At 42.4% G+C, this 23718-nt stretch overlaps 1 protein-coding gene across 1 annotated transcript in view; it reads left to right on the top strand.

Annotated features, from left to right (window-relative positions):
- Positions 1 to 415: 415 nt before the first annotated feature.
- The window catches only part of rtn4r (reticulon 4 receptor), a 171558-nt gene continuing 148255 nt past the window's right edge, over positions 416 to 23718 (top strand). Inside the window, exon 1 of the mRNA XM_034170903.1 lies at positions 416 to 763. Coding sequence (XP_034026794.1) covers positions 742 to 763 — 22 coding nt within the window. The 5' untranslated portion in view covers positions 416 to 741. The remainder of the gene's footprint in view (positions 764 to 23718) is intronic.

Consider the following 23718-nt stretch of genomic DNA (forward strand, 5'->3'; position numbering starts at 1 on the left):
GGGGGCTGAAGATCCATAAAAGTACCACTGGCCAGCTGTGTAAAATGGCCTATTTTCCCCCAAAATAAACAGTTAATGCCTTGCGTGTAAAGCATTCGAAATGTGAGTGTGGACTAATCTTATATGACAAATCCTAAAAGGGAATATTTTCTTGCAGCCTGATAAGGATTCATAAAACATTCATCTCTCTCGCTCCCTCTCTCTCCCTGCCTCCCACCGCCGTGTCAGCGCACACTGACGCGCACTAGTGCGGCCGACAACCGTGTTCATCCGCACACTTTTTGTCCCCGCGTGTCCTCTGGGAGGGGGGTAAGGAACTGAGTGACCTGCCTGGATTCATGCTGCACGAAAAATGGATCCAATACCGTTTTTCTCGCCTTTGTCGTTCAGCCTCCACTTCTCTCTCTAACAGTTTTTTTTTTCCTCCTCCGGAGCTGGTAATTGAGCGCGCCTTGTGTTTTGGGGAGAGACGTCGACTGATCCCGGTTTGGATGTTTACTGTTTGACTCTTCTCTGCCCGAATGACTGAGCTCGGACGCAGTGGGAGACGTGGCTCCCCCTCGGGACGACCTACGGCTAAAGTTTGAAGGTTGCTGAGGTTGCTGTCCGTCTCGCGCGCGCCGTGCGCTGGATTTGCAATTCGCCGTAAATTGCATCAAAGCGCGGATACGCTCACGCCGCAAAGCAAGACCTTTCGACTTGGATTTATACATCATCTGGATTTCACGCCCCGTCTAAATCATGAAGACCGCCACTATTGATGGTGAGTACAAATTAGACAACAGAGAGCATCTTCCTAAAGTTTGCACATAACGCACACTGTGCGCCCTGGCAAAACCGCACTGGGGGACCGGCTGCACATAAATCGTATAAATCACGTGTCCTAATTGGAGTTCACAGGCTCTATCGGTGTTTGGTCAAGGTGGTACATGACTGGCACATATGCGGAAAACCCTCCTGACAAATGCGCTGTGATCCAAACAGCCCATTTTTTCTGTGCGTCATGGTCAGTTTTGGATATTGCGCCTGGAAACGACCTTGTCTTACTGGCCCTTAATTGAGCCATAAATCAGGGGAGATTGTGCGAGCCTTTCTTTCAGCTTGTTACCGTGCCCAATCAGACGCCGCTGTCGTGCTTATGGCGGTGAATATATGCTCTGCGTGATAGGAACCGGTGCGTCCGTGCGCCGCGCCTGCAGCTGTCGATGAATCTTCATACGGTTCAGTAACATCGCTTTGCTTTCCAGCTCCTTGGCTCATAGCTGGTGCTTTTAATAACCCCCCAACTCTTCCCACTCAGGGTGCCACCAAAGTTACTAAAAGAGAGACAACTACTCCCATTTGGAGCGGTAATGAGAACGGGAATGCGCCTCGGTCCCCGCGGGTAACGGTTAAACAAGTTCATTGGCAGGAGCATGCTGTTGGCTGTGGCCGTGCATGCGTGCGTGCGTGCGCGCGCGCGTGATGCGCAAGGAGAAGGAAGAGGCGGAGAAAGAGGACGCACCTGGCATGACAGCGCGCAGGTTCTTGCGTCGTGTGCCGTGCGCCACTCGGGGGGCGCTTTATATATATATATATATATATATATATATATATATATATATATATATAAAACAGTACCCTGAGGAACCCCCCTCCACTCTATTCTTCCACCCATCCTGCCCCACCCCACCCCTGCGCACAGTGCGTCCGCGCGTACACGCTCATACGCACAATTCTGCTTATGCAACACGCGCGGGTCTCAGCCACCTCGTTCATTACTGTGCAAAATCTGCAGGATTATGGCGAGAGGCGCTGATTATTGTCGGCGGGTGGGAGGAATTCTGATACTAATCAAAACGTCTCCTCGTGCTTTCACTTTGAAATGTCACACAGTGATGGCAATTCACGTGCACACTCCTGATTTGGCTGTAGGTCTCACGAACCCCCGCCCCTCAGGCACCTTCCAGCTGCACCTGCAGCCTCCACATTCTCTCTCTCTCTCCCTCCTAATTCCTGATGCTGGTTTGGCAGAAAATATTATCTGTCATGTTTTGTGTTGAAAGTGTCACACTGAGGAGAGACTTTAATTTCAACTCTTTTCCCATCCAGTCATCATATGATCAAATGCCTCTCTGGGAAAGGCTGTTCGTCGTGTGCTGCCAAGAAAAGCCAATAAAGCCCAAATGAATGGCTAAAACCATTGTGGCGGAACTGAATGCTTTCTCTTCAGGAGTTTTAAATCTCTGCACAATGAGGGTCTTTTTTTATTAGTTAACTTTTTGTTTTTGGAAAACGATTAGGCAAAACAGAAAAAAGCAAAATGTGCTTTTGAAAAAGAGGCCACAGGATGAAGGATCCCAGGTAGCAACGTGTCATTCTCTCAAAATCAGAAGATGGCATGCAAAAAGGAAAAGCTTATTTGCATTTTATGAGATCAAACATCTCGTGACAGACTCTCAATGAGATGCAGAATCTGCAGCCTGAAGGAAAAAATGGAGCCATCCAAGGGTGAGGAGAGAGGGAAAAGATGCAAAAATGAAGGTTCAACGCTTGCCACCATCTCTCCCTGTGTGTGTGTTTAACAGCTCAAGCATCTTTCCACTTTATGGATTCTGTAGCTGTGTGAGAGAGCAAACGAAGTTATGCATTATTCTGCAGACCTCTTGCACAAACAATACAGCTCATTATTCTACATAGTGAAAGGACTTGGTCACACTTTTGTCCACAAATAAACTGAAAGCGTCTTTTAATTTCAGAACCAAAATCTTCAGGTCAAAGTAATCAATGAGCGTTTTGCATTGGTCAGCAATGAGGTGCAGAGATATTGTGGTTATTTTGCACTACGGCTTCATAAATATCACCCACAGTACCCCATAAATACTTGAGGATAACAGTTGTGCTTTCACTGTGTTCCTTGGCCTACAGGGGGAATAAACCTCAACAAGAACAAGAATAAAAGCACTTGAAAAAATCAAACCTAATGAGGGACAAATTAAAGAATGGAAAGGTTCTATTCATATTAGTGTAATTCCTGTTGGTCACCAAAAGGTGTCACTGATTAGTTATTGCTGCTTTGGGACAATGCTTTGGAGGGGTCACTAACAAAAAGTGTGGATATCATGAGTCCATTCTGAGGACATACAAAATTATTTTAAGATACCCCCTCCAACTACATACGCACATAAAGTATTTACTGTGCTGCTGAAAATTGCCTGATTGAACATTTTCTGTGCACTTCTTGAAAAATGCAGGTGAAAAAGAACCACATCTTGAGCCACACCCACTGCCGCTGTGACTGGTCTGTTCACAGTGTGATGTAGGAACTTCTTTGTGCTATAGAAGAACTCAGCTTTTGGGCTAGTACAAAGAAAGCTATCTGCCACTTTCAGGATGGGATTGTTTTAAAAAAAAAGTACTATAGCGATAAAATCTGAGGAAAGTTGTGTGCAAAAGTTTTAAGCACCCTGCTGTTTGTATGTAAATGTGTGTTTTGATGCTTTTCCTCACCAGCATGCAATCATGTTTCAGTTTAATTAAAAAAAAAAAAATACCATGTGATGGAGAACCAATTCCGATTGGACAATCACATTGCGCACATCATCACACATCTTCCATGAGGAGTACCAAGATGGCCGATGGTGGATCGAAAGTCCGCTGAGTTAACTTTTCAGAAAAAACAGTGAGTTTCGATCTCATATCATTAAAAAGTTATTTACAGTTTAGTAAAGCTTGGTCCCAGCTGTCGTATACGATGGCGTCGGCCCCAGAGGGTTAATGGCGAACAGCAGTAATTCCCAGAACCCTTCCGGACGACCAGTGAATCTGAATGTTTCAACCTCTTAGCAGTAAACAAAAGTTTTTCATGCTAGAAATAAGGTCTACATAATGTGGGTTTAATAAAAAGCGTTACCGACGCAATGAAGCACATTTGACACATTACTACATAAACTGAGTTAATCAAACTGAGTTGAACTGAAACCAGAGAAATGTGGGGTGAATGTAATCGCAAAGTTATTACAAACAACATCATTATAAACTTACTTGTATGCTTTTGTCAGCTGATCAGTGCAATGTGACGGCGAACTACGGGGGCTGGTGATGAACATATTTAAGCAGGGGTGTAAGCAGCTCTCAGTTGAATAGAGTCAGAGCTCCATCTACTGGACAAACGGTGCAAGGACATTTTACATTGCCGAAACAAACATTATTTCAGTATCTGTTCTGTTTATGAGAAATTATCGGTGTTCTGTCAGCAAAATTTCGGCTGATAGTGAGTACTTTGAAAAGGGCTTATATCGGGTGATAATATCGGCCGGGTGATATATCGGTCGGGCTCTAATTGTATGTAAAACAGTTGAAACCCAGCCTTAAGCTGGCAGGGGGTTTGAGACATGCTTTGTCCCGTTTACAATGGGGTACTTGGGTCAAAGCAGTTTAACTCTTTTGTTCATGGTAATGAGTCATTCACATCGTCAGGAGAGGAGACAGTCCCATCGTTAAGCCTGTTTCACACCGGGGCTGCTTCGAGTTGCAACAGGTGTCATAATGACGACGCCACGTGGAAGCAACTCAGTGCAGAGACAATGCAGCTCAACACCACAACAGCACGAGGGACACAAAGGACGAAGCAAATTGGACACCAAAAATTAAACATTTTTAATTTTTTTTGCTTCCTGTGCTCAATGCAGAAATTAAGTGGTTTCAGCGCAAGTCAGAGCAACACGACAGTACTCAACGTGACTGGAAGCCACACCCTCACAATACAACGTTACCCGATGCCAATGTATGATTCCTGCTGTGTTCCATTGTTCCCGCAGTATACATCACACAGGATTGTTTTATACCGTGTACACAATGCAGTAAAAACTACATGCTCAAAAAGAGCACAGAAAAAAATACTCATTGTTGCTGCTGCTGCTGCTCCTCACTCTTCTCTCACAAATGTGTTTTAAATAAAATCCATAAACGTCCTGCTTATACTGATTGCCAGAGACAGGACATGTCCACATCCAGTAAAAAGTCTGGACATCTCTAGTCCACTCACGGACAATTCGTTCACGCGCGCACATGGGAACAATTAAAAGAAAAAAAAATACTGTCTGGCTGCAGGCAGTTAGTTCCTTGTTCTCCCCTCAAACTCTCTCATCACTGTTTAAAAAAAAAAAACAAGGACATAAAGTCCCTTTCACACCGGGGGTGCTCCCGGTTGCTCCCAGTTGTGCAGTGCGTCATTATGACGATGCCGCATGGAAGCAACTCAGTGCCAAGACGATGCAGCTCGGCACCACAACAGCGCGAGGGGCGCAAAGGAGGAAGCAAGTCAGGCGCCGAAAAATTAAACCTGTTTAATTTTTTTTGATGTTCTGTGCTCAACGCAGAAAGGAAGTGGTTCCAGGTCAAGTTGGGGTAAAGAGGCATAACTCGGGGCAAAGAGGCATTACCCGGCATGACTCGGAAGCCAATTTATGATTCCTGCTGTGTTCCGTTGTTCCTGCAGTATAAATCATGCAGGACTGATTGATTGCCAGAGACAGGACATGTCCACATCAAGTATATAACCAGACATCTCCACATTTACTCACGGACGATTCGTTCACACGCATGCAGCCTGCGGTCAAAAGAAGAAAGATAAACTATAACAGAACTCAGAGCGCAGACCTGCAGCTCAGCACAAGAACAAATATAAACTAGAATAGAAATCAGAGTGTACAGTGTGGCTGCAGCCAAAATGTGTACTCTGATTCCTCTGTGCAGAGAACCTGCAGGCTGCGTTCTCACCTTCTCTCACCTTGCCCCCCTGCTGCGCGCACCTGACACAGACGTTCCTGTGTTGTCATGACGCCACAGGAAGCAACTTGAAGCAGCCGTGGTGTGAAAGGTGCTTTAGGAGGGACATGTACCCTGTCATTAGGAGGGTGCTAACTAGAGCACAATAGGTTCTAATTAGAGCAATTGTTTAGTCACTAGCCAATAGCGGTCCGCCTCTCAGTAGGAGGGGTCTGGTTAGGTTTAAAACTCCAGCTTTTGCTGGCTTCTGTTATTCTTCTCTGCAGATTCAGACTACCAGAGCAAAAATTTTAGCTGAGGAAGCTTCTGCGATTAGAAGCGAAACATCCTCGCGTCAAGCAACCCAGTCCAGTTGAAGATTCAAGCTTCTCTACTATAGCAGACAGGATGCTAATGTGATTGCAAGCAAATAGCCCATTGCTTTACTGTCAGTATCCAGAATTTGGTAAAGGGTGGCAAGAGAGCCCTGCTTCATTATTAGTAACATAATTTAAGATGGAGGTAAAGTATAACACTAATATATTAATCACGCAAAAGGGAGAACAAGTGGATCTTTTAATCTGGATTTGAGTGAAGTTATGTGATCAGACTGTTACATCTCAGCAGGCAGACCGTTAGACAGAACAGGTACAAGATGAGAAAAAGACATCAGGTCACAGAGCTTTTTCTAGTCAACCTTTGTAACACACAACAATCCTGCATCCTGAGAATGCAGAGCACTAGCTGATACATAGGGTTTATTAGATCAGCCAGATATAGAGGCGCTAGTCCATGTATGATGATAACAAAACCTTAAAGTTTGACCTCACATGGATAGGAAGCCAGTGGAGCATACAAAGGAATATTGAATGCATGTAAAAAAAAAGCAAAATGTGTACAAATTGTTTATCAAATCTAAAACTCAAGATGCTGAACTCAGATACAAGACATACAAAAACAAATTGACTGATATAATTAGAAATGCTCAGCAGTTATATTTTAAACAAATGCTGTATGATAACAAAAGCAATATAAAGAAGACATGGGAGATACTAAATGGTATTATTAAACAGGGCTCAACAAAAACTGAGTACCCCAACTATTTTGAAAATGTAAGTGGAAATAAGCATGATATGGAAAATATAGTTAACAATTTTAACCATTTTTTTGTGAATGTTGGTCTGGAGCTGTCTGCTGGGATTCCAGACCATTTCCAAAGTTAGCCCTTAGCAGATGACACTATGATTAAGAATTCATTTTCAATGTTTCTCTCTGCAACCAATGAACAGGATGTAAAAGAAGAAATTCTCAAATGTAAAAGTAAATATTCCACAGATTGTGATGGTATTGACATGCCTTTAGTAAAGAGAATTGTTGACAATATTGTAATTCCATTCGCTCATATTTGCAACTTGTCTTTCCAGTCTGGTTGTTTTCCTAGTAAAATGAAAATAGTAAAAGTGATACCATTATTTAAAAATGGAAAAAAAACACACTTTTACCAATTATCGTCCAAAGTTTTCAAAAATTTTGGAAAAATTATTCACTTTTCGGCTTGAAAATTTCATTAACAAACATCAAATAATAAATCAAAGTCAATATGGTTTTAGGTCCAAAAGAACTACTTCTATGGCAATAATGGAGGCTGTAGAAGAAATAACGAATGCTCTGGACCATAATAAATATGCAGTTGGTATCTTAATTGATTTTAAAAAGGCGTTTGATACGATTAACCACTCAATTTTGATTGGCAAACTTGAAAATTATGGAATCAGAGGAGTAGCAGGGAATTGGATACGAAATTATCTGACCGGAAGGGTACAGTATGTGAAAATGGGAGATTACGCATCTGAACATCTTGGACACCTGTGGTGTCCCCCAGGGGTCAGTGCTGGGTCCAATTTTGTTCAATCTTTACATTAATGATATATTCAATGCATCAAAATTCTTAAAGCTAATTCTCTTTGCTGATGACACAAACATCTTCTATAGTAGTTTAGATTATAACGAGCTTTTGGAAACTGTGAATTTGGAAATGAATAAATTAAAGAAATGGATGGATACCAATAAATTACTGTTAAATCTAAGTAAAACAAAAGCTATGATTTTTGGTAATTATAAACATAAAAATGAATTTGAAATTATTATTGATGGTGTACAAATTGAAAATGTATCAGAAAACAAATTTCTTGGTGTAATTATGGATAGCAAATTATCATGGAAAGCCCACATCAGGCACATAAAAACTAAAATATCTAAGAATCTCTCTATTATAAACAAAGCTAAGCAGTTCCTTGACCAAATAGCACTCCGTATTTTATATTGTTCTCTGGTTCTCCCCTATTTCACATACTGTGTTGAAATATGGGGCAATAACTATAAATGTTCAACAAATCCGCTATTCTTATTGCAAAAAAGAGCCATGCAGATTATTCATAAGGTTGGTTTCTTTGAGCACACCCATGATCTTTTTATCCAGTCTAAATTATTAAAATTTCATGATCTTGTAAAATACTGTACTGTAATTATGTTATTTAAAGCATTCAATAATCAACTTCCAAAAAATGTGCAAAAATTATTTTCTCACAAAGAGAAGATTCATAATCTGAGAGGTAATGGAAATTTTATTTTACCTAAGGTACAGACCACTCATAAAAGTTTTTGTGTGACAGTATGTGGGGTTAAAATGTGGAATGCTCTGGATCTACAGCGAAAGCTTTGCCCCAATATTCACAAATTTAAGTCCTTGTATAAAAATGCAGTTTGGTCAGAATACAGTCATAGTAGAGTTTAAATGTCTTTTTGTGCACTTGTCTGTATCAGTGTTGTGTTTGATACCTGAAGTTTCCTTACCATCGTTGGTGTGTGAGTTCTTTATATTGTATTACCATTGTTGGTAATATTGTTCTTACCATTGTTGGTATGTAGTTTGTCGTTTCTTATAAGAACATTTATTGTATTTACTAATCTACTCTTCATTTAGTTATCAATATTTTCGATGTGAATGACTTGTTTCTTATTTTGGTGTGTTATTTATTTTGTTTTGTTTTTTGTGTGTGTGTTTTTTTTTTTTTCTCAACTGATATGGAAATTGGAAGTCAAATATAGTTTAAGTTAAGTATTAATGTAAGATAGGGGTGGGATTCAATAAGTTTTCTTCTTCCCACTCCTTTTTGAGCAAAAATTAAATGTATCTGATTGTTTAATATGTACTAGGTTCATGTATTTTGTTACACTGCTCGAAATGAATTAATAAATGAATGAATGAATGAATGAGTGCGGACAAAATTGGAGTAATATCACTAATAATGCATCAAATTGTCTTCTGAGTCATAAGTCTAGAGGCAGCATTTTGAAGTATCTGAAGACAAGGGACTGTGGTAAGCCAGAAAATATAACATTACAGTAATCTAATTTTGAAGAAACAAAGGCAGTGATCAATGTTTTTGCATCTGAGGTCGACAGAATAGGTTGAATCTGCTCAGTAATATGGAGTTAATAGAAAGTACTCTGTGATTTCTCTCATATGTACATCAAAGGACAGTGTGGGAAAGGTCATTTTTCACTTTATCATTATGATGAATGACACACAAGTCCAAGGTTAAAATTATCCGATCAAACTGATGCCTGTGTCTTGGAGGACTAATGACCATTGTGCTGTTGAATTTTAAGAGCAAAACATTTCTTGACATTCAATTTTTCACTGAAGCCAGGCGGTCCTCTAATGCTGTGGGTGCATTTATTGGCATGTAAAGCTGAGTATCATCAGCATAGCAATGAAAACTAATTCCATAGCTTCACAATATCTGACCAAGAGGTGCTATGTGGAGAGAGAATAGGAGAGGGCCTAATACAGGCCTCTGCAGTTCTCCATATTTTATTGGAACAAGATTTGAAGAAATGTTATGCAAGACACAATGAGAGCGACCAGATAAGTCATATATCAAGATTAATATTGTTTAATGACTAATTCATTCTTTTTCTTATATTTTTTTATTCTGCTTGGCTTGACATTTATTGGACTGGGTAGAGTTTGTTCGCATTTATTTGCATTCCTGAAAATGTTGTGGTTTGCTTATCGATTTGTGACAATGTCAGACATTTCTTTAGCTTCTCTTAGTTCATAAAAGGAGGACGTGAGTGTTGAGTGCTGCAGAAACTTGCTGGTATTAATGCTTTAGTTATTGTGACAGACGGTGGCAGGCTATCTGAGAGCGGATCTGTCATATTCACTGCATCCTGATAAGTGTGCTCTTTCGGGGGCTTTTTTGTTGTTGTTGTTAAAAATTGGCAGTGCCTTTCAAGTAGCAATGCTTTTGTTTGTACAGTACACATACAGAGACACACACACGCAGGCATGCTGTCCTCAGATATCCTTGGAACCATCCGCTCGAGGTCATCCCAGACTCCCAGGCCTTCGCCGCTAATCAGCACAGCAGAGGAACTAAGTGAATAAATGAAGAAAATTCTATTTGTTGATGCAAAGGAAGCCAAGGGGCAAAAACAAACTGAATGCAATAGAAACTGAATACACAATTCCCAAAGATTTCCCATCCTTAATCCTCTCTGTGGCTTATTTGCCGCTAGAATATTTGGAGGGACAATCAAGAGAACACGTAAACAGAACCCACCATCTGCCTTACACTCCTGTCACCTCTTCAGCTCAAATAAGTGCCGGTTTGTGTCTTGAGGAGGGTGTACGAGCAGACACAGAATGTTTGAGTTGTGCAACTTTTGTCTGGTGGGGCGGGCGGAGGCTTTGTGGAGGGATTTGTGGAGCCAGCATGAGCAGAAGACCTTCTGGGGAGGGGAACAAACATGCATCTGTTGATTCTTGTAACATGACAACAACATTATGGCACTACACCTACTGTACTTGTACATGCAGACAGAGCTGGTTAATCTGTAGAACATACTGCCTATCTCCCTCCACTGAACAGGTTTTTGCAAATTATTCTCCCGCATCATTGCGCTTGCTTGCATCCATGAACCCTGCGTGGTGGTTCTAATCCAGTTGCCTTCCTCAAAGAATGTGCAGAGCTGCCTGAATGATGGTGACACCAATTATACCACAATGGGGAGCCTGACTGATGGCCTAGTAAATTGTTAATTAGACAGAGCAGGAGCTGCTCTTAAATTAGATGCATGAATGGAGTCGTTGTCAGCCTTATAAATCAACCCTGTTCTGCTTTCTAGTTGCAGGAGGTAGTGCCGCTCAGACAGATAACCTTGTGCACTGAGTGAAGAATTAAGGGAAACAAACAAACAAACAAAAAAACACCTAAAATGTTTCATCTGCCAGAAAGCATCTTCATTTTGCTGGTTTTGTAATGTCTTACTGAAGGGTGTATGACTCCCTTATAAAATGCATACATATCTATATATACATGCTAAAATGATACTTTTTATTATGGACTGATCCAATTTAGTGCGATTTGATTTGACTTCAAAATGGTGACCGTCTTGTTGCCTCAGTAACTAAGGTTCATTTGTTGTCAGTACAAAAATGTAATACATGAAAGAAATGAAATTTCAGTACTCAAGGTCTTCACTGGGCCTTGAGTACCATGGAGTAGTTGTAAAAGTAGAGCTAACATGACAAAGCCATGGATATCTGCTGACAGTGCTAACAGCACTAATACACAAGTTAAATAACATGAAAATTTTTACATCAATGAAAATACTGTAGCACAGACCTCTGGACCATTAGTCAATTAATCACATTAATATCTGAGATTAACCATTTAATCTCAGATATTTGGAATAAAATGCCCATAAAGGAAACACATGATTGGTCTAACAGCTAACAATTACTGCCTGCATTCCTTGTTAGCAGGACTCTGGACATGGCTCAGCCAACATACAACTACAACTTTCTGGGTTAAAATGTAATTTAACTGATTATTATATATATATATATATATATATATATATATATATATATATATATATATATATATATATATATATAAAATTCCCTGTACAGTTACCATGAAGGAAGGACCTTTCTCCTCTAAACATGGACATTTCAACATGGGCTTCTTTGGAAAGTGATTCCTTTTTGAAACCAGCCTCAAGCAGTCTTTGAGAGAATTGCAACATTTTCCATTTCCATGGCATGTTCACTCAGCAACCGCTAATTAGTGCTAAGCTGGTGCAAACAGTGCTAACATTCAAAATAAATAATAGTAAAATTTTACTCAATGGAAATGCAGGAGCACCTATTTCTTAGACGACTCATTACTGCAATTAAATGCACAGCAAGCCCTAATTTCTCAGATATTTGTAATAAAATGCTCAGAAAGGACAAACAAAGCTGAGTCTGTGGTAGCTGTTGTCAGTGGGGTCTTGAATCATCTGTCTTGATGTATGCATAAATGCAGGTTTTAAAATAGAGTACTAGCTTTCAAGATCAGATCACCCCCCCCCCCCCCCCCTGTGTCAAGCTGTTAATTTGTGCTGTGAAGTTGGAGCTTTTAACATGAGGCTGAAAGGGGAGTGACTCACTTTTGGAGGAAGCGGCCATTCAAGGAACTGCCAATTTTGGCACTTCCACATTGGCTTCATTTCCAAGACCAAACGTTGTCGCTTGGGTGGAAGTTATTGATTATTTTGTATTCATGGAGTGAGTCTATTCTACTTGGTGAAACAGTGAGCTGTCTTTGTATAAAATACACAAAATCCCTGCAAAACTGTATCTGCCAAATGCTGATACAGTAGCTACATACCTATAGACAAAGTATAAAATGCAGGACTACTTCATTCGTTACTCTCGGGGAATAGTCTGCAGTATGCGTGCATCACAAAAATTCAATTCCCATAGATTTCCATCGCAGCATAGAGGTTGATGTAGCAAAGAAGCAGGTCCATCAATACTTGGCTGCAGTGAACACAGACGACATTTTGATATAATTGGACGCATTTTGTCAACACATGACCCGATCTGAAGACGGCACACAGTCGGCGCTGGCTGCAGCTCTTTCAACAGCAAATGCATCAGATGATCAACCGAATATATTTCAAACTATGAAGAAGTTCCCCCCCCCCCACACACACACACACAGATAGATAAGTATTCACCACGTTTGTTGTGAGGTGCTTGGCTGTCTTTTGTTTCTGTCTTTTGTTTTTCCTTCCAGGTGGTGCGCGTTTAGGACTGAGTGGCTGTGTGGCTGAATTATCAGGACCTCACCCTGATTACCTGAGGCTGATCATGTGCAGCTCGTCAGGACTCACAGCTGTGGTGCATCTACACGGATTGGAGCATGGTGGCATTTAAGTCTGGAGTACACAGTGTGTATTTGCCAGAGACTCGACCTTGTGACCAGATGGGTGAGATCGTCGTCTTGAGAGCCATCTCATCATCACGGATGCAGAGAACGTCCAGGTTTGATGCATGGTCTGTGAAAGAGGAGGGGGTGAGGTCTCACGCTCGTCAGCACACTTCCTGAGGTACGTTAGGTTCTGTGACTAACATAAGTACAGTCAGTAAATGTGGTGTCCCTCACACCTTATTATATTGAGCTGTTATGTTAGTCGTTTAATCAGCTTCCACTGCAGTTGAGTAATGTGAACTGGGTGTTCCATGCCTGCAGAGAGGGAAGCTGATTAGTGATTAAGCCAGGAAGTGTTTGCTGTTTATGTACACCTTTGAGCGGTCTCTCTGTGTGTGGAGTGTGGACTTACATGATGGTTTCTTCTTTCACAGACTCGGTTTGTCGCGGCCACCTGGGGGTGTCGGCGGGGTCCTTGGGTCTGAACTGTTTCTGGCTCCGGACCGTTTGTGCAGCTGGGAGCGCACCGCAAATCCACCAAGCCAGACCGCGCACTCATTTGTTGTCTTTTTTTTCACATCACTGTTATGTCATTAAATTTTGTTATCCTTTGTACCGTGCTCTGCTTATTTTATACTGGGTCCTTCAAACGCTGGTCGGTTCTCCGGGCTGCATCCGACACATAACAGTAGTCTCTGGCCAAACATCACGGACCCAGCGGTAGCAGAGACGGTAATGCGCCGGGAAGGCGGCAGCAGACGTTCAGAAGTTATCCGGATCAGTTGCGGGTGCTCTCCGCCTGGATGGTGCGTGTTTGAGAACCCATTATCGAATACTGATTTGAGCTCTCTTGCAGCCGTGTTCCTGTGTTTGTTGCCTTATCCGTCGGTCGTGGTGGAGTGTGACTAGCGACGGCTTCGCGTCACACTTCGACCGGATAAGAGGTTTAAACGGGAGCTGCAAGAGTGTGTCTGTAATGGGTGAACGCGCACGGCGGAGCTCTGTGGCACAGGTCGCTGTGCTTCCTGTTGTTACAGTTGTAGCCCCGTTTCCCCGGGTAAAGATAGCTACTGCGTCTGTTGTGACAGCTCCGGCGTAATTTAGTTGAAACACATTTTGGTTGTGTGTTTGCACACAGCTGCGCACAGAAAAGCAGCATGAGTTGGTTTCTCTGTTACCAAAGGGGGTTTTTCATTTTTAGCACTCTGGCTCCCTCTGTTGGTGACTGAGTCACAGTATCTTTAATGCTCTTAAGATGGAACAGGTGTGTTCCATTTGTTTGAGCTTAACGGTATGAGTCACTTATTATTTTTGTGTTGGTTCATTTTTTGTGGGTTTTTTTTGAGTTGGTTTTTGTGTGGGATTTTTTTCACTATTAGTGTCTGGGGTCGTGCCCTTGCAGGCTGTCTGGAGCATAAAAAGGACCCAAGTAACTGTATGTTAGTCTGTTAGTCTTTTTTTTTTCATTTCTTTTGGTTTCACCTCCCAGGGTTTGATGGGACGGTCCTCTGGGGGGTGATGGGGGGGTAATTGGGTTGTTTTTCCTTTTTTCTTTTTTTTTGTTATGCCCTCTCTTCTCCTCTGGCTCCAGCCGTGTGAGCCGTAGGTTGTCGGCGTTGCTTGAGTGGTGCAGTTTGGTTATGCTGGGCGTTTCCCAGGTAACCTCTGCACCTGGGGGGGGTTTTGTTGATTCCCTGTTCCACCTCCGGCTTCAGCGTGCCTTTGAGCCGTCTGCCATCGGCGTGGCTGAGGTTTGGGGCAGTGGAATATACCCGCAGCTGGTGGCTGGTTTGGAAGTCGGAGGGGTGGCGCCGTTTTGTGCCGTCTGCCATAACCGCTGTTCCACTCCTCCCGGTTGACTTCTGGGGTATAGTCATGGTTGGTGACGCTGGACGTGCTTCCAGTTTCCACTGCGCCGAGGGGGTGGGGCTGGGGTTGTTTTGTTTGTTTGTTTTTTTTTCTCCTTTTGTTTTTCCCCCCAGTTTCCGCCCTCAGGGTGTGACTGTGATGTCCTCTGGGGGGGGAAAGGGCTGTGGGTCCATCTAGCCATAGACGGCCGGGGCTGGGTCCGTTGGTCATGAGGGGGGGCGTCTCCTGGGGTTGATGGAACGGTCCTCTGGGAGGCGCTGGGAGTCCCCGTGGGTGACTTTGGATCCCAGAGGGACCTCGGTTGTGGTTATTACTCCTGGAGCTGGCGGGATGTCCTCTGGGGGGTGTTGGTCCCTACATGTCGTCCGGGGGGGAGGGGTGTGTTGGCGTTTTTATTTGCAATCTTAAGTTTGGGTTGTTTTTCTTTTCTCCTCTTCCCGGGGTTTGATGGGACGGTCCTCTGGGGAGGGGGGGGGGGGGGGTGTTAGTGTTTTTATTTGCAAGCTTAAGTTTGGGTTGTTTTTCTTTTCTCCCCTTCCCGGGGTTTGATGGAACGGTCCTCTGGGGAGGGGGGGGTGGTTTGGTTGTTTGTGTTTGTTCTTTTTTGTTTTATGACTAATCAGACTGTAAACATGGTTGGACAAAGGCTGACCGCACAGGTTCAAGAACTCCTGGCCACACCTGTGCAAATTGACTGACAGAAACAAGGGCAAAGATGCAGTCAGAGGAGAAGACGTCAACCGTTCTGTTAGGAGAAGAGTGTGTTGGAAGATGAATGCAGATATGGTTTCCAGCCATGGTCCCTGGAGGAGGGTGTTTCTCCTGGGCCAGGTTTGTGTGGTTGCCGGGAGGCTTCCCGTGAGGGTGGGGTGCTGTTGTGAGGCTGGGGGTGCCTGGCTGTCTTTTGTTTCTGTCTTTTGTTTTTCCTTCCAGGTGGTGCGCGTTTAGGACTGAGTGGCTGTGTGGCTGAATTATCAGGACCTCACCCTGATTACCTGAGGCTGATCATGTGCAGCTCGTCAGGACTCACAGCTGTGGTGCATCTACACGGATTGGAGCATGGTGGCATTTAAGTCTGGAGTACACAGTGTGTATTTGCCAGAGACTCGACCTTGTGACCAGACGGGTGAGATCGTCGTCTTGAGAGCCATCTCATCATCACGGATGCAGAGAACGTCCAGGTTTGATGCATGGTCTGTGAAAGAGGAGGGGGTGAGGTCTCACGCTCGTCAGCACACTTCCTGAGGTACGTTAGGTTTTGTGACTAACATAAGTACAGTCAGTAAATGTGGTGTCCCTCACACCTTATTATATTGAGTTGTTATGTTAGTCGTTTAATCAGCTTCCACTGCAGTTGAGTAATGTGAACTGGGTGTTCCATGCCTGCAGAGAGGGAAGCTGATTAGTGATTAAGCCAGGAAGTGTTTGCTGTTTATGTACACCTTTGAGCGGTCTCTCTGTGTGTGGAGTGTGGACTCACATGATGGTTTCTTCTTTCACAGACTCGGTTTGTCGCGGCCACCTGGGGGGTGTCGGCGGGGTCCTTGGGTCCGAACTGTTTCTGGCTCCGGACCGTTTGTGCAGCTGGGAGCGCACCGCAAATCCACCATGCCAGACCACGCACTCATTTGTTGTCTTTTTTTTCACATCACTGTTATGTCATTAAATTTTGTTATCCTTTGTACCGTGCTCTGCTTATTTTATACTGGGTCCTTCAAACGCTGGTCGGTTCTCCGTCCTGCGTCCGACACATAACAACGTTGCTCTCATTAGTAACAGTGACGTGAAGTGGACACCCTGCAATGCCTCTGATCGTTTTGTGTGTGTGTGTGTGTGTGTGTGTGTGTGTGTGTGTGTGTGTGTGTGTGTGTGTGTGTGTGTGTGTGTGTGTGTGTGTGTGAGAGCCTGCCAGTTGTGATTAGTTTGCAAAGTCGACAGATGGGACTCTGTGTATTAATGCTGCATCTTACTCAATCCCTGGCACCCACGCTGCTCAGGCGCTTAAGCCAAGGGGTCACCTTTCTCTGCTGGATGTTTTTTTTTTTTTTTTTTTTTCTTCTTCTTTCACAGCAAAGCTTTAAAGGAGGACTTCAGAAGAACTTAGAGTGTTGGATGAATAACCACTTTTTTAAAATTTTTATTTTATTTTTTTAATATGAAGGACAAACGCTGAATGCATATTTTAACTGAAACTCAAACAGCAGCTCAATCATAAGGAAAGAGGGGCAGGAGGGGGACGTCTCCTTGACATCACTTATCTCAGTGGTTTTCCATAAAAAAATACTATAATAGATAGATATCTGAACTAGTTATTCGTTGACCACATTATTGGAGTTGAGAGCAAGGAATGAGTATGAGCTCAGTGTAGACTGTCAGCTTTAATTTGTTGGTAATTACATCCGAATCAATGAACATGTTGGAATTACAGACATTCGTGATTGGGGCCCCCATTTTAAAGGGACCAAAAGAAACATGCATGAGCATGCATTATTCCTTCACTGTTCCATTTAAAAAGGCTGCAGATAAAAGGTTTAGAGGTGATTATAAGTGTCGCATACATTTTTCAGAGTACACTTAGGAAGTGTGTGGCAGGAGACAAAGCAGGCAGAGGCACCCATAACAGCTAGAAGATTCAATGTCTGTCTGCATCGAGAATGTAAAGTTAATTTTTGCTTGGTTTTTCACCAGTAAGAACTTTGTCATATACAGAGGCTGTCCTCAAAATCTGTGAAACCATTCAGAAAGGAGAAAAGTGAGGAAAGCCACCAAACAGCCACGGCAACAATGAAATGATTCAATCATTATCTCAGTGACATTGAGAAAAATTTAAAAAATGTCTACAAAAACAGAAGTTTTTTTTTCATTGTTTGTTTGTAGATGTTTTATGAATATTCAACCTGTACAATGAGAAAATTTGAATTTTGAAGCCTAGCTAGTAAGGCACGTTCACATTTACAGTATCATTTAAAAGCTGGAAATGACAACCCTGTTAAAAAGTTGTCGAAATGCAAACCTTTATTCAACGACTATGAATAGACGTTTATGAATAAACTTTCGTTTTTAAACCAGTTTTCAACAGATTTTCACCATAACTGTTTTTAAACATCTATTCACTGTTTAAAATCTTACCTTTTTGGAAGTCTGATTAAGGGCCCTGTCTCACTGGGGAGAGGATTAATTGCGCATGAATTGAGTACACAATTTACGTGCGTTCGTTGTCGTCGGCAACAAAAATGGCTAAAAATGACAAATGTTCCAGTATGAATTACGGATATATTAATAATGTATAGCAAGTATATGATGAACAATCACGGTTGTATAACGCATGTAGTGAAGAAACGGATCTGATGCATTGCGATTATCATGGCAGTATTACGGGTGTATTATGAATGCATCGCGCACGTGTTGCGCGTGCATGGCATCTGCATTGCGGTCATAAAAGAAGTGCACTCGGGCCGTCGGCATCACAATACAGCCTCTGGAGCAAGTGCTGGACTTGGACAAGTTGATTGGAGTAAACAAGCAGTGAACAGGGCGAGTGGTGATGTCAGTGGATCGCATCAGAGCACAGCTCATCTGAACGATTATAACAAGAAGTTAAATCTGTTATAAACATAGGAACAAATACTGTAACAGCTGCAGACAAGAAGGAAAAAACATGCAACTTTTATCAAGCCTTGACAATGTAAACAAGTCAAATAATTACCTTTTTAGATAGCTCAAAATGGTTTCTGCAGCTTGTTAGCCTTCCGCGGCCAGCTGCAGCTTCCTCTGTGATTCAAGAGGTGATTAGAGCCGTTTTCAACAGCCAGTTTGCAGAATAAAATGATTAAACCACCACGAAATAATTATTTTATATACACAGCGTCCAGCGCAGAGTGGCAGCCGGTAGAACAAAGAACAGCATCTAGCTGTGAACACAGCACATCTGATTTGCATCTGCCGCAAATCAGATGCAAAGCAGACATAATAAAAACGCTTTATTCGCAGCCAATCTGTACGAACAACTGTGGCAGAACAACTGGAGCAGCGCGACTGCATCAAATTTTGTTAGAAACTGGGCCACAGCCAGGTGGAAACCATTTGGATTATTCAGACGGGTTTCGGTGACGATCCTCTCGGCATCACACAGATTAAGGAGCGGTACAACTGGTTTAAAGATGGCCGCACAACGGTGGAGAGCACACCGCGCTCCGGGCGGCATCAACACGCTGAAATGACCGGATCATTTCCAAAGTGAACGTTGTGGTGATGTGGGACCATCGTGTGATTATCTGAGAAATTGCGGAAGAGGTGGACATCAGCACTTTTTCAGCACATTCCACTGTGAAAGAAGATTTGGCCATGAAAAGAGCTGCGGCGAAACTCATCGGCACGCTGGTGGTGCAGCAAAAGCAGCTCCGTGTTGAAGTCTCACAGGACATGCCCTGACATGCCCAGCTCTTGCACCATTCGGAAGATTCAGATGGCTTTCGGTGGCTTTTCAGTCGTGTGACTATCCGAGAAATTGTGGACGAGGTGGACATGCCACAACATGTCCTGTGAGGCTTCATCACGGAGGCGCTGTTGCTGCACCATCAGCTTCGTGCCAATGAATTTCGCCGCCGCTCTTTTCATGGCAAAATCTTCTTTCACAGTGGAATGTGCTGATGTCCACCTCTTCCGCAATTTCTCGGATAGTCACACGACGGTCCCACATCACCACAACATTCACTTTGGAAATGATCCGGTCGTTTCAGCGTGTTGATGCCGCCCGGAGCGCGGCGCACTCTCCACCGTCGTGCGGCCATCTTTAAACAGGTTGTACCGCTCCTTAATCTGTGTGATGCCGAGAGGATCGTCACCAAAAGCCGTCTGAATAATCCGAATGGTTTCCACCTAGGTGTCGCCCAGTTTCTGGCAAAATTTGATGCAGTTGCGCTGCTCCAGTCGTTCCGCCATTTCCTTGCAAAGAAAAAATGACAAGAGACTCTATCCATTCTCACACAAAGGCTGCTTACAAGCAAATGACGCAACCGACAGGCATGAAAAAAATCATGCATGCGCATGAAGGTTCAAGGTTGGCTCATGCAAGCACACGTGATTCAAATCCATCAAGTTTTTGAAAAAAATAAAAAGGTCTGTTATTTTTCTAACAGACCTCGTATGCAGTCGCTACAACTTATTTTAGTTTGTGATGTGGACATGATGGGCATGCAAAATATCCATTTTACACACTGTCCCAGTCCGCTGTCAAGCCGCAAATCCCTGTCAGTTGCAGATATCAGCAGATGACGGCGAATATACAGCGCATATTTGAGTATCTATTGAGTATGTATGGAGTATGTAAGGCGGATGTCATCCGCAGCCAAAATTTTGTGCAGCTCAAAAATCCTGGTAACGGAAAAACGTGCCTCTGTAGATAATTGTGGACGTGTGCGGTGGCGTTTAGGAGGATTTGCATATGGATTGCGCACAAAATTGGCTCATATTCGCTTAACATCCACAATATGTGTGAAACATGCTTGTATGAGTCGGCCGACACCCGCACACATCTGCAATTATCTGCAGAGGCACGTTTTCCCGTTACCAGGATTTTTGAGCTGCACAAAATTTTGGCTGCGGATGACATCCGCCTTACATACTCCATACATACTCAATACATACACAAACATACTCAATCTATGCGCTGTATATTCGCCGTCATCTGCTGATATCTGCAACTGACAGGGATTTGCGGCTTGGCAGCGGACTGGGACAGTGTGTAAAATGGATATTTTGCGTGCCCATCATGTTCACATCACAAACTAAAATAAGTTGTAGCGACTGCAATTTCAGCAATTTCACCACAATAATCTGTATAACCTGTGTTTAATGCTTCACCTGAAGGAAAGAAATTTGTTTTGTGACATGGTGATAATGTAGCAACATTTTTGCTGGTTTAAAAGTGGGTGAAAAGACTTTCAGACCAATGTCACACAATTTTCAACCAAATATCAATGTTGAAATTACGTTTTGTGCTCACTGGGATTTGTAGAGACTGTGCGGACAACCTTTGCATGTTGCTTCACCAGTAACAACTTTGATACTTAGACGCTCATCAAAAATTGAGAGACCAGTGCAGAAAGTCATCAAGGAAGCCATGACAACACATGCAAGCTTTAATTGCATAATTTAGTAATTTGTCTGTTTGTGGCTCTCCTCAAAACTAAGAGACTTTTCAAAGGAGACTAGTGAGGGAAATCACCAAGACCTCCAGGATGACAGCTACAAATGTCAATGGCTATATTTTAAAGACTGCAGATAACTTACGATTAAGTTTAGTGTCTCTGCTAGTATTAAGGTGACTTCATGCTGTGACCCCTTTACTAGGGTTGGGTATCGAGAATAGTTAAGAAATTATTCTATTCCCTTATTGGTCCCTCAGAGCAGCCGTTGTTTTTGATGGTGTTTGTCTGGAAAATGACTTTTCTACATTGATTGCAGAGCCTGCAGCGGTCTGTAATCAACCGCTTCTGTAACGGCTCCGCTTTGAAGCTTGAACCAACGAAGCAGTGCTCTGATTCATTAATGTCTGAAACGAAATGCTTTTGACAAAAACTACAGATTTTATTTTTATTTATGTCCAGAAATGAAGGATCCATCCCTACCCATTACAGAGTATAAGATGCTGTGGTAGGATGTTGGACTCTTGAGCCAGCAGCATGGATTGGCATCTCAGTTGTGTAGATTTTCTTTCTTTATTTTGACTTCAAGTATTCAGTGAAGAAAACATGTAAAGGTGCAAAACATCATAATCATGTGACCTAGATTGACCATTCAGAATTTTGTATGCACGGATAGCCACTGTACAGCAGTAATACCACTAAAAATACCAACTACAATAATAATATTCTTGATTTTTACTGCCTGGTGCATGACAACATAAAGATCCTTGATGATGATCACTGAGATAAAATTCATGTAATAAATAAATAATGTTTTTAATCACTGAAACAATATCTATATTTAATTGTGAAAAACTATTTATTTCTTTATATTTGCTTAGCAAGTTTTTATTTAAACATTTTAGACGATTCTGTCCTTTTTAAATAACAGATTAGCTAGCGAGATAGCTCAGAGTAGAGTCCCTTTATACAGAGAGTAGTGACAACTGAGAATACAGTCCCATTTAGTAGCAGGACAAGTAATGTGTCTTCTTGTGTACTTAGTTCTTATATAAAATATATTTGGGGAGTCTTCAGTGGATGTAGGTTGTCACTGCTCGGCTCAGGGGAAACTGATCTGTTAATGGTGTGAAAGCCCATTAGGCAGGCGATAAACACGTATCAAGAATCACAGCAGTCCTGGTGTCTGTACACAGGAATTCCACAAAAGTGTAGGTGGCAGAAAGAGCATTCTTTCATGCACAAATCAAGGTCTTCAGTTGAAGCTGTGTAGGCGTAAAAGGATTTCTTGAGCAGGAAAACGCATAATCCTGCTAGTGTTCAGGAGCAAAGCAAGAATTTCTAGACATTTATGAATTTAAGAGTGGATTCCAATAAGGAGCCCAATTCTCTGCAGTAAGTGCCATCTCTAACCCTTACTTTAAAAGAACAACATTGTTGTTTGTGCCACTAGTCAAGCCTGGATTCACAAAAAGTACAATCAACCGGAAAGGCGACTGGCGTCCAAGTTAAGCTGTAAGGACTATATCCAGGATCCTCTCAATCAACTCGTGCCAGAATGCAAAACGTGCTTCATCTCCACTGTTCTCTTTGTCCCTGTGGATTGTGCACCGAGGGTGCCTTAGTTGCCGTGTCTTTGTCTCACATTACTTGGTCATTCTGTTGCTAATTCGATTACCGCCTGTCCTCACCCACGTGCACGTTGTCGCTCTGCTTTCTGTCTTCACTCTCAGGTGTAAGTGTTGATTATCTTGTGTAGATGTCAAGCCACAGCAAATTAAATGTGACCGCAGCGAGCCTGCCAGGACGTCCATTATAATGATATCTGTAATGCGCCGGGCTCCAGGGAGCCAGCGGGGAGGGATGGAATCCTAGAATGATGGAGGAGGCTGATTTACTGGATCTTGTGGCTGACAAGGATTTTCCTCCACTGATAGGCTTCATATGGCCTCTGACTGACAGGAAAAGAGTACACAAAGTAGAGCGTTGTAATGGCTCTATCCTCACGTGAGATCAGCATCTGAACCCAGAGTGTTTTTTTGTTTTTTTTTAATGGTGGTAACACGTGAAAATATTGTGTTTGTGAACAAAGTAACTCAAAAGTGCTGCAATCTGGTGGGATAATTGAGGGTCAGCCATAGACAAAGTGATTTAGATTTTTTAAGATTGATTAAAAATCAATGGCACATGAAGGGACAAGGTCAAAATTTGAACCCAATGCTTACTCTATGTATGTACAGGGGGGTGTTTTGAAATGCAGTTGATCATGGAATCAGTTCCTCAAAATAACAGATTTTTTTCCCCCCCCCAAGGATCCTTCCACATTTTTCACTGCATTATCTCTGGTCATATGTAACTTAACTCACTTTAAAATTGTATTTGGTCCTCAAAGATATGCTGCATAAAACCTAGACTTAAATTGTAGTTTAAAAAAACATTGTGCCTCATTCACCAATATCTTCTTAAGAATCTTCTTTTTCTTTTTCAATCATTATCTCAGTGACATTGAGAAAAATTTAAAAAATGTCTACAAAAACAGAAGTTTTTTTTTCATTGTTTGTAGATGTTTTATGAATATTCAACCTGTACAATGAGAAAATTTGAATTTTGAAGCCTAGCTAGTAAGGCACGTTCACATTTACAGTATCATTTAAAAGCTGGCAATGACAACCCTGTTAAAA

The sequence above is a fragment of the Thalassophryne amazonica genome, chromosome 5 (assembly GCF_902500255.1).
Source record: "Thalassophryne amazonica chromosome 5, fThaAma1.1, whole genome shotgun sequence".
Taxonomy (NCBI): domain Eukaryota; kingdom Metazoa; phylum Chordata; class Actinopteri; order Batrachoidiformes; family Batrachoididae; genus Thalassophryne; species Thalassophryne amazonica.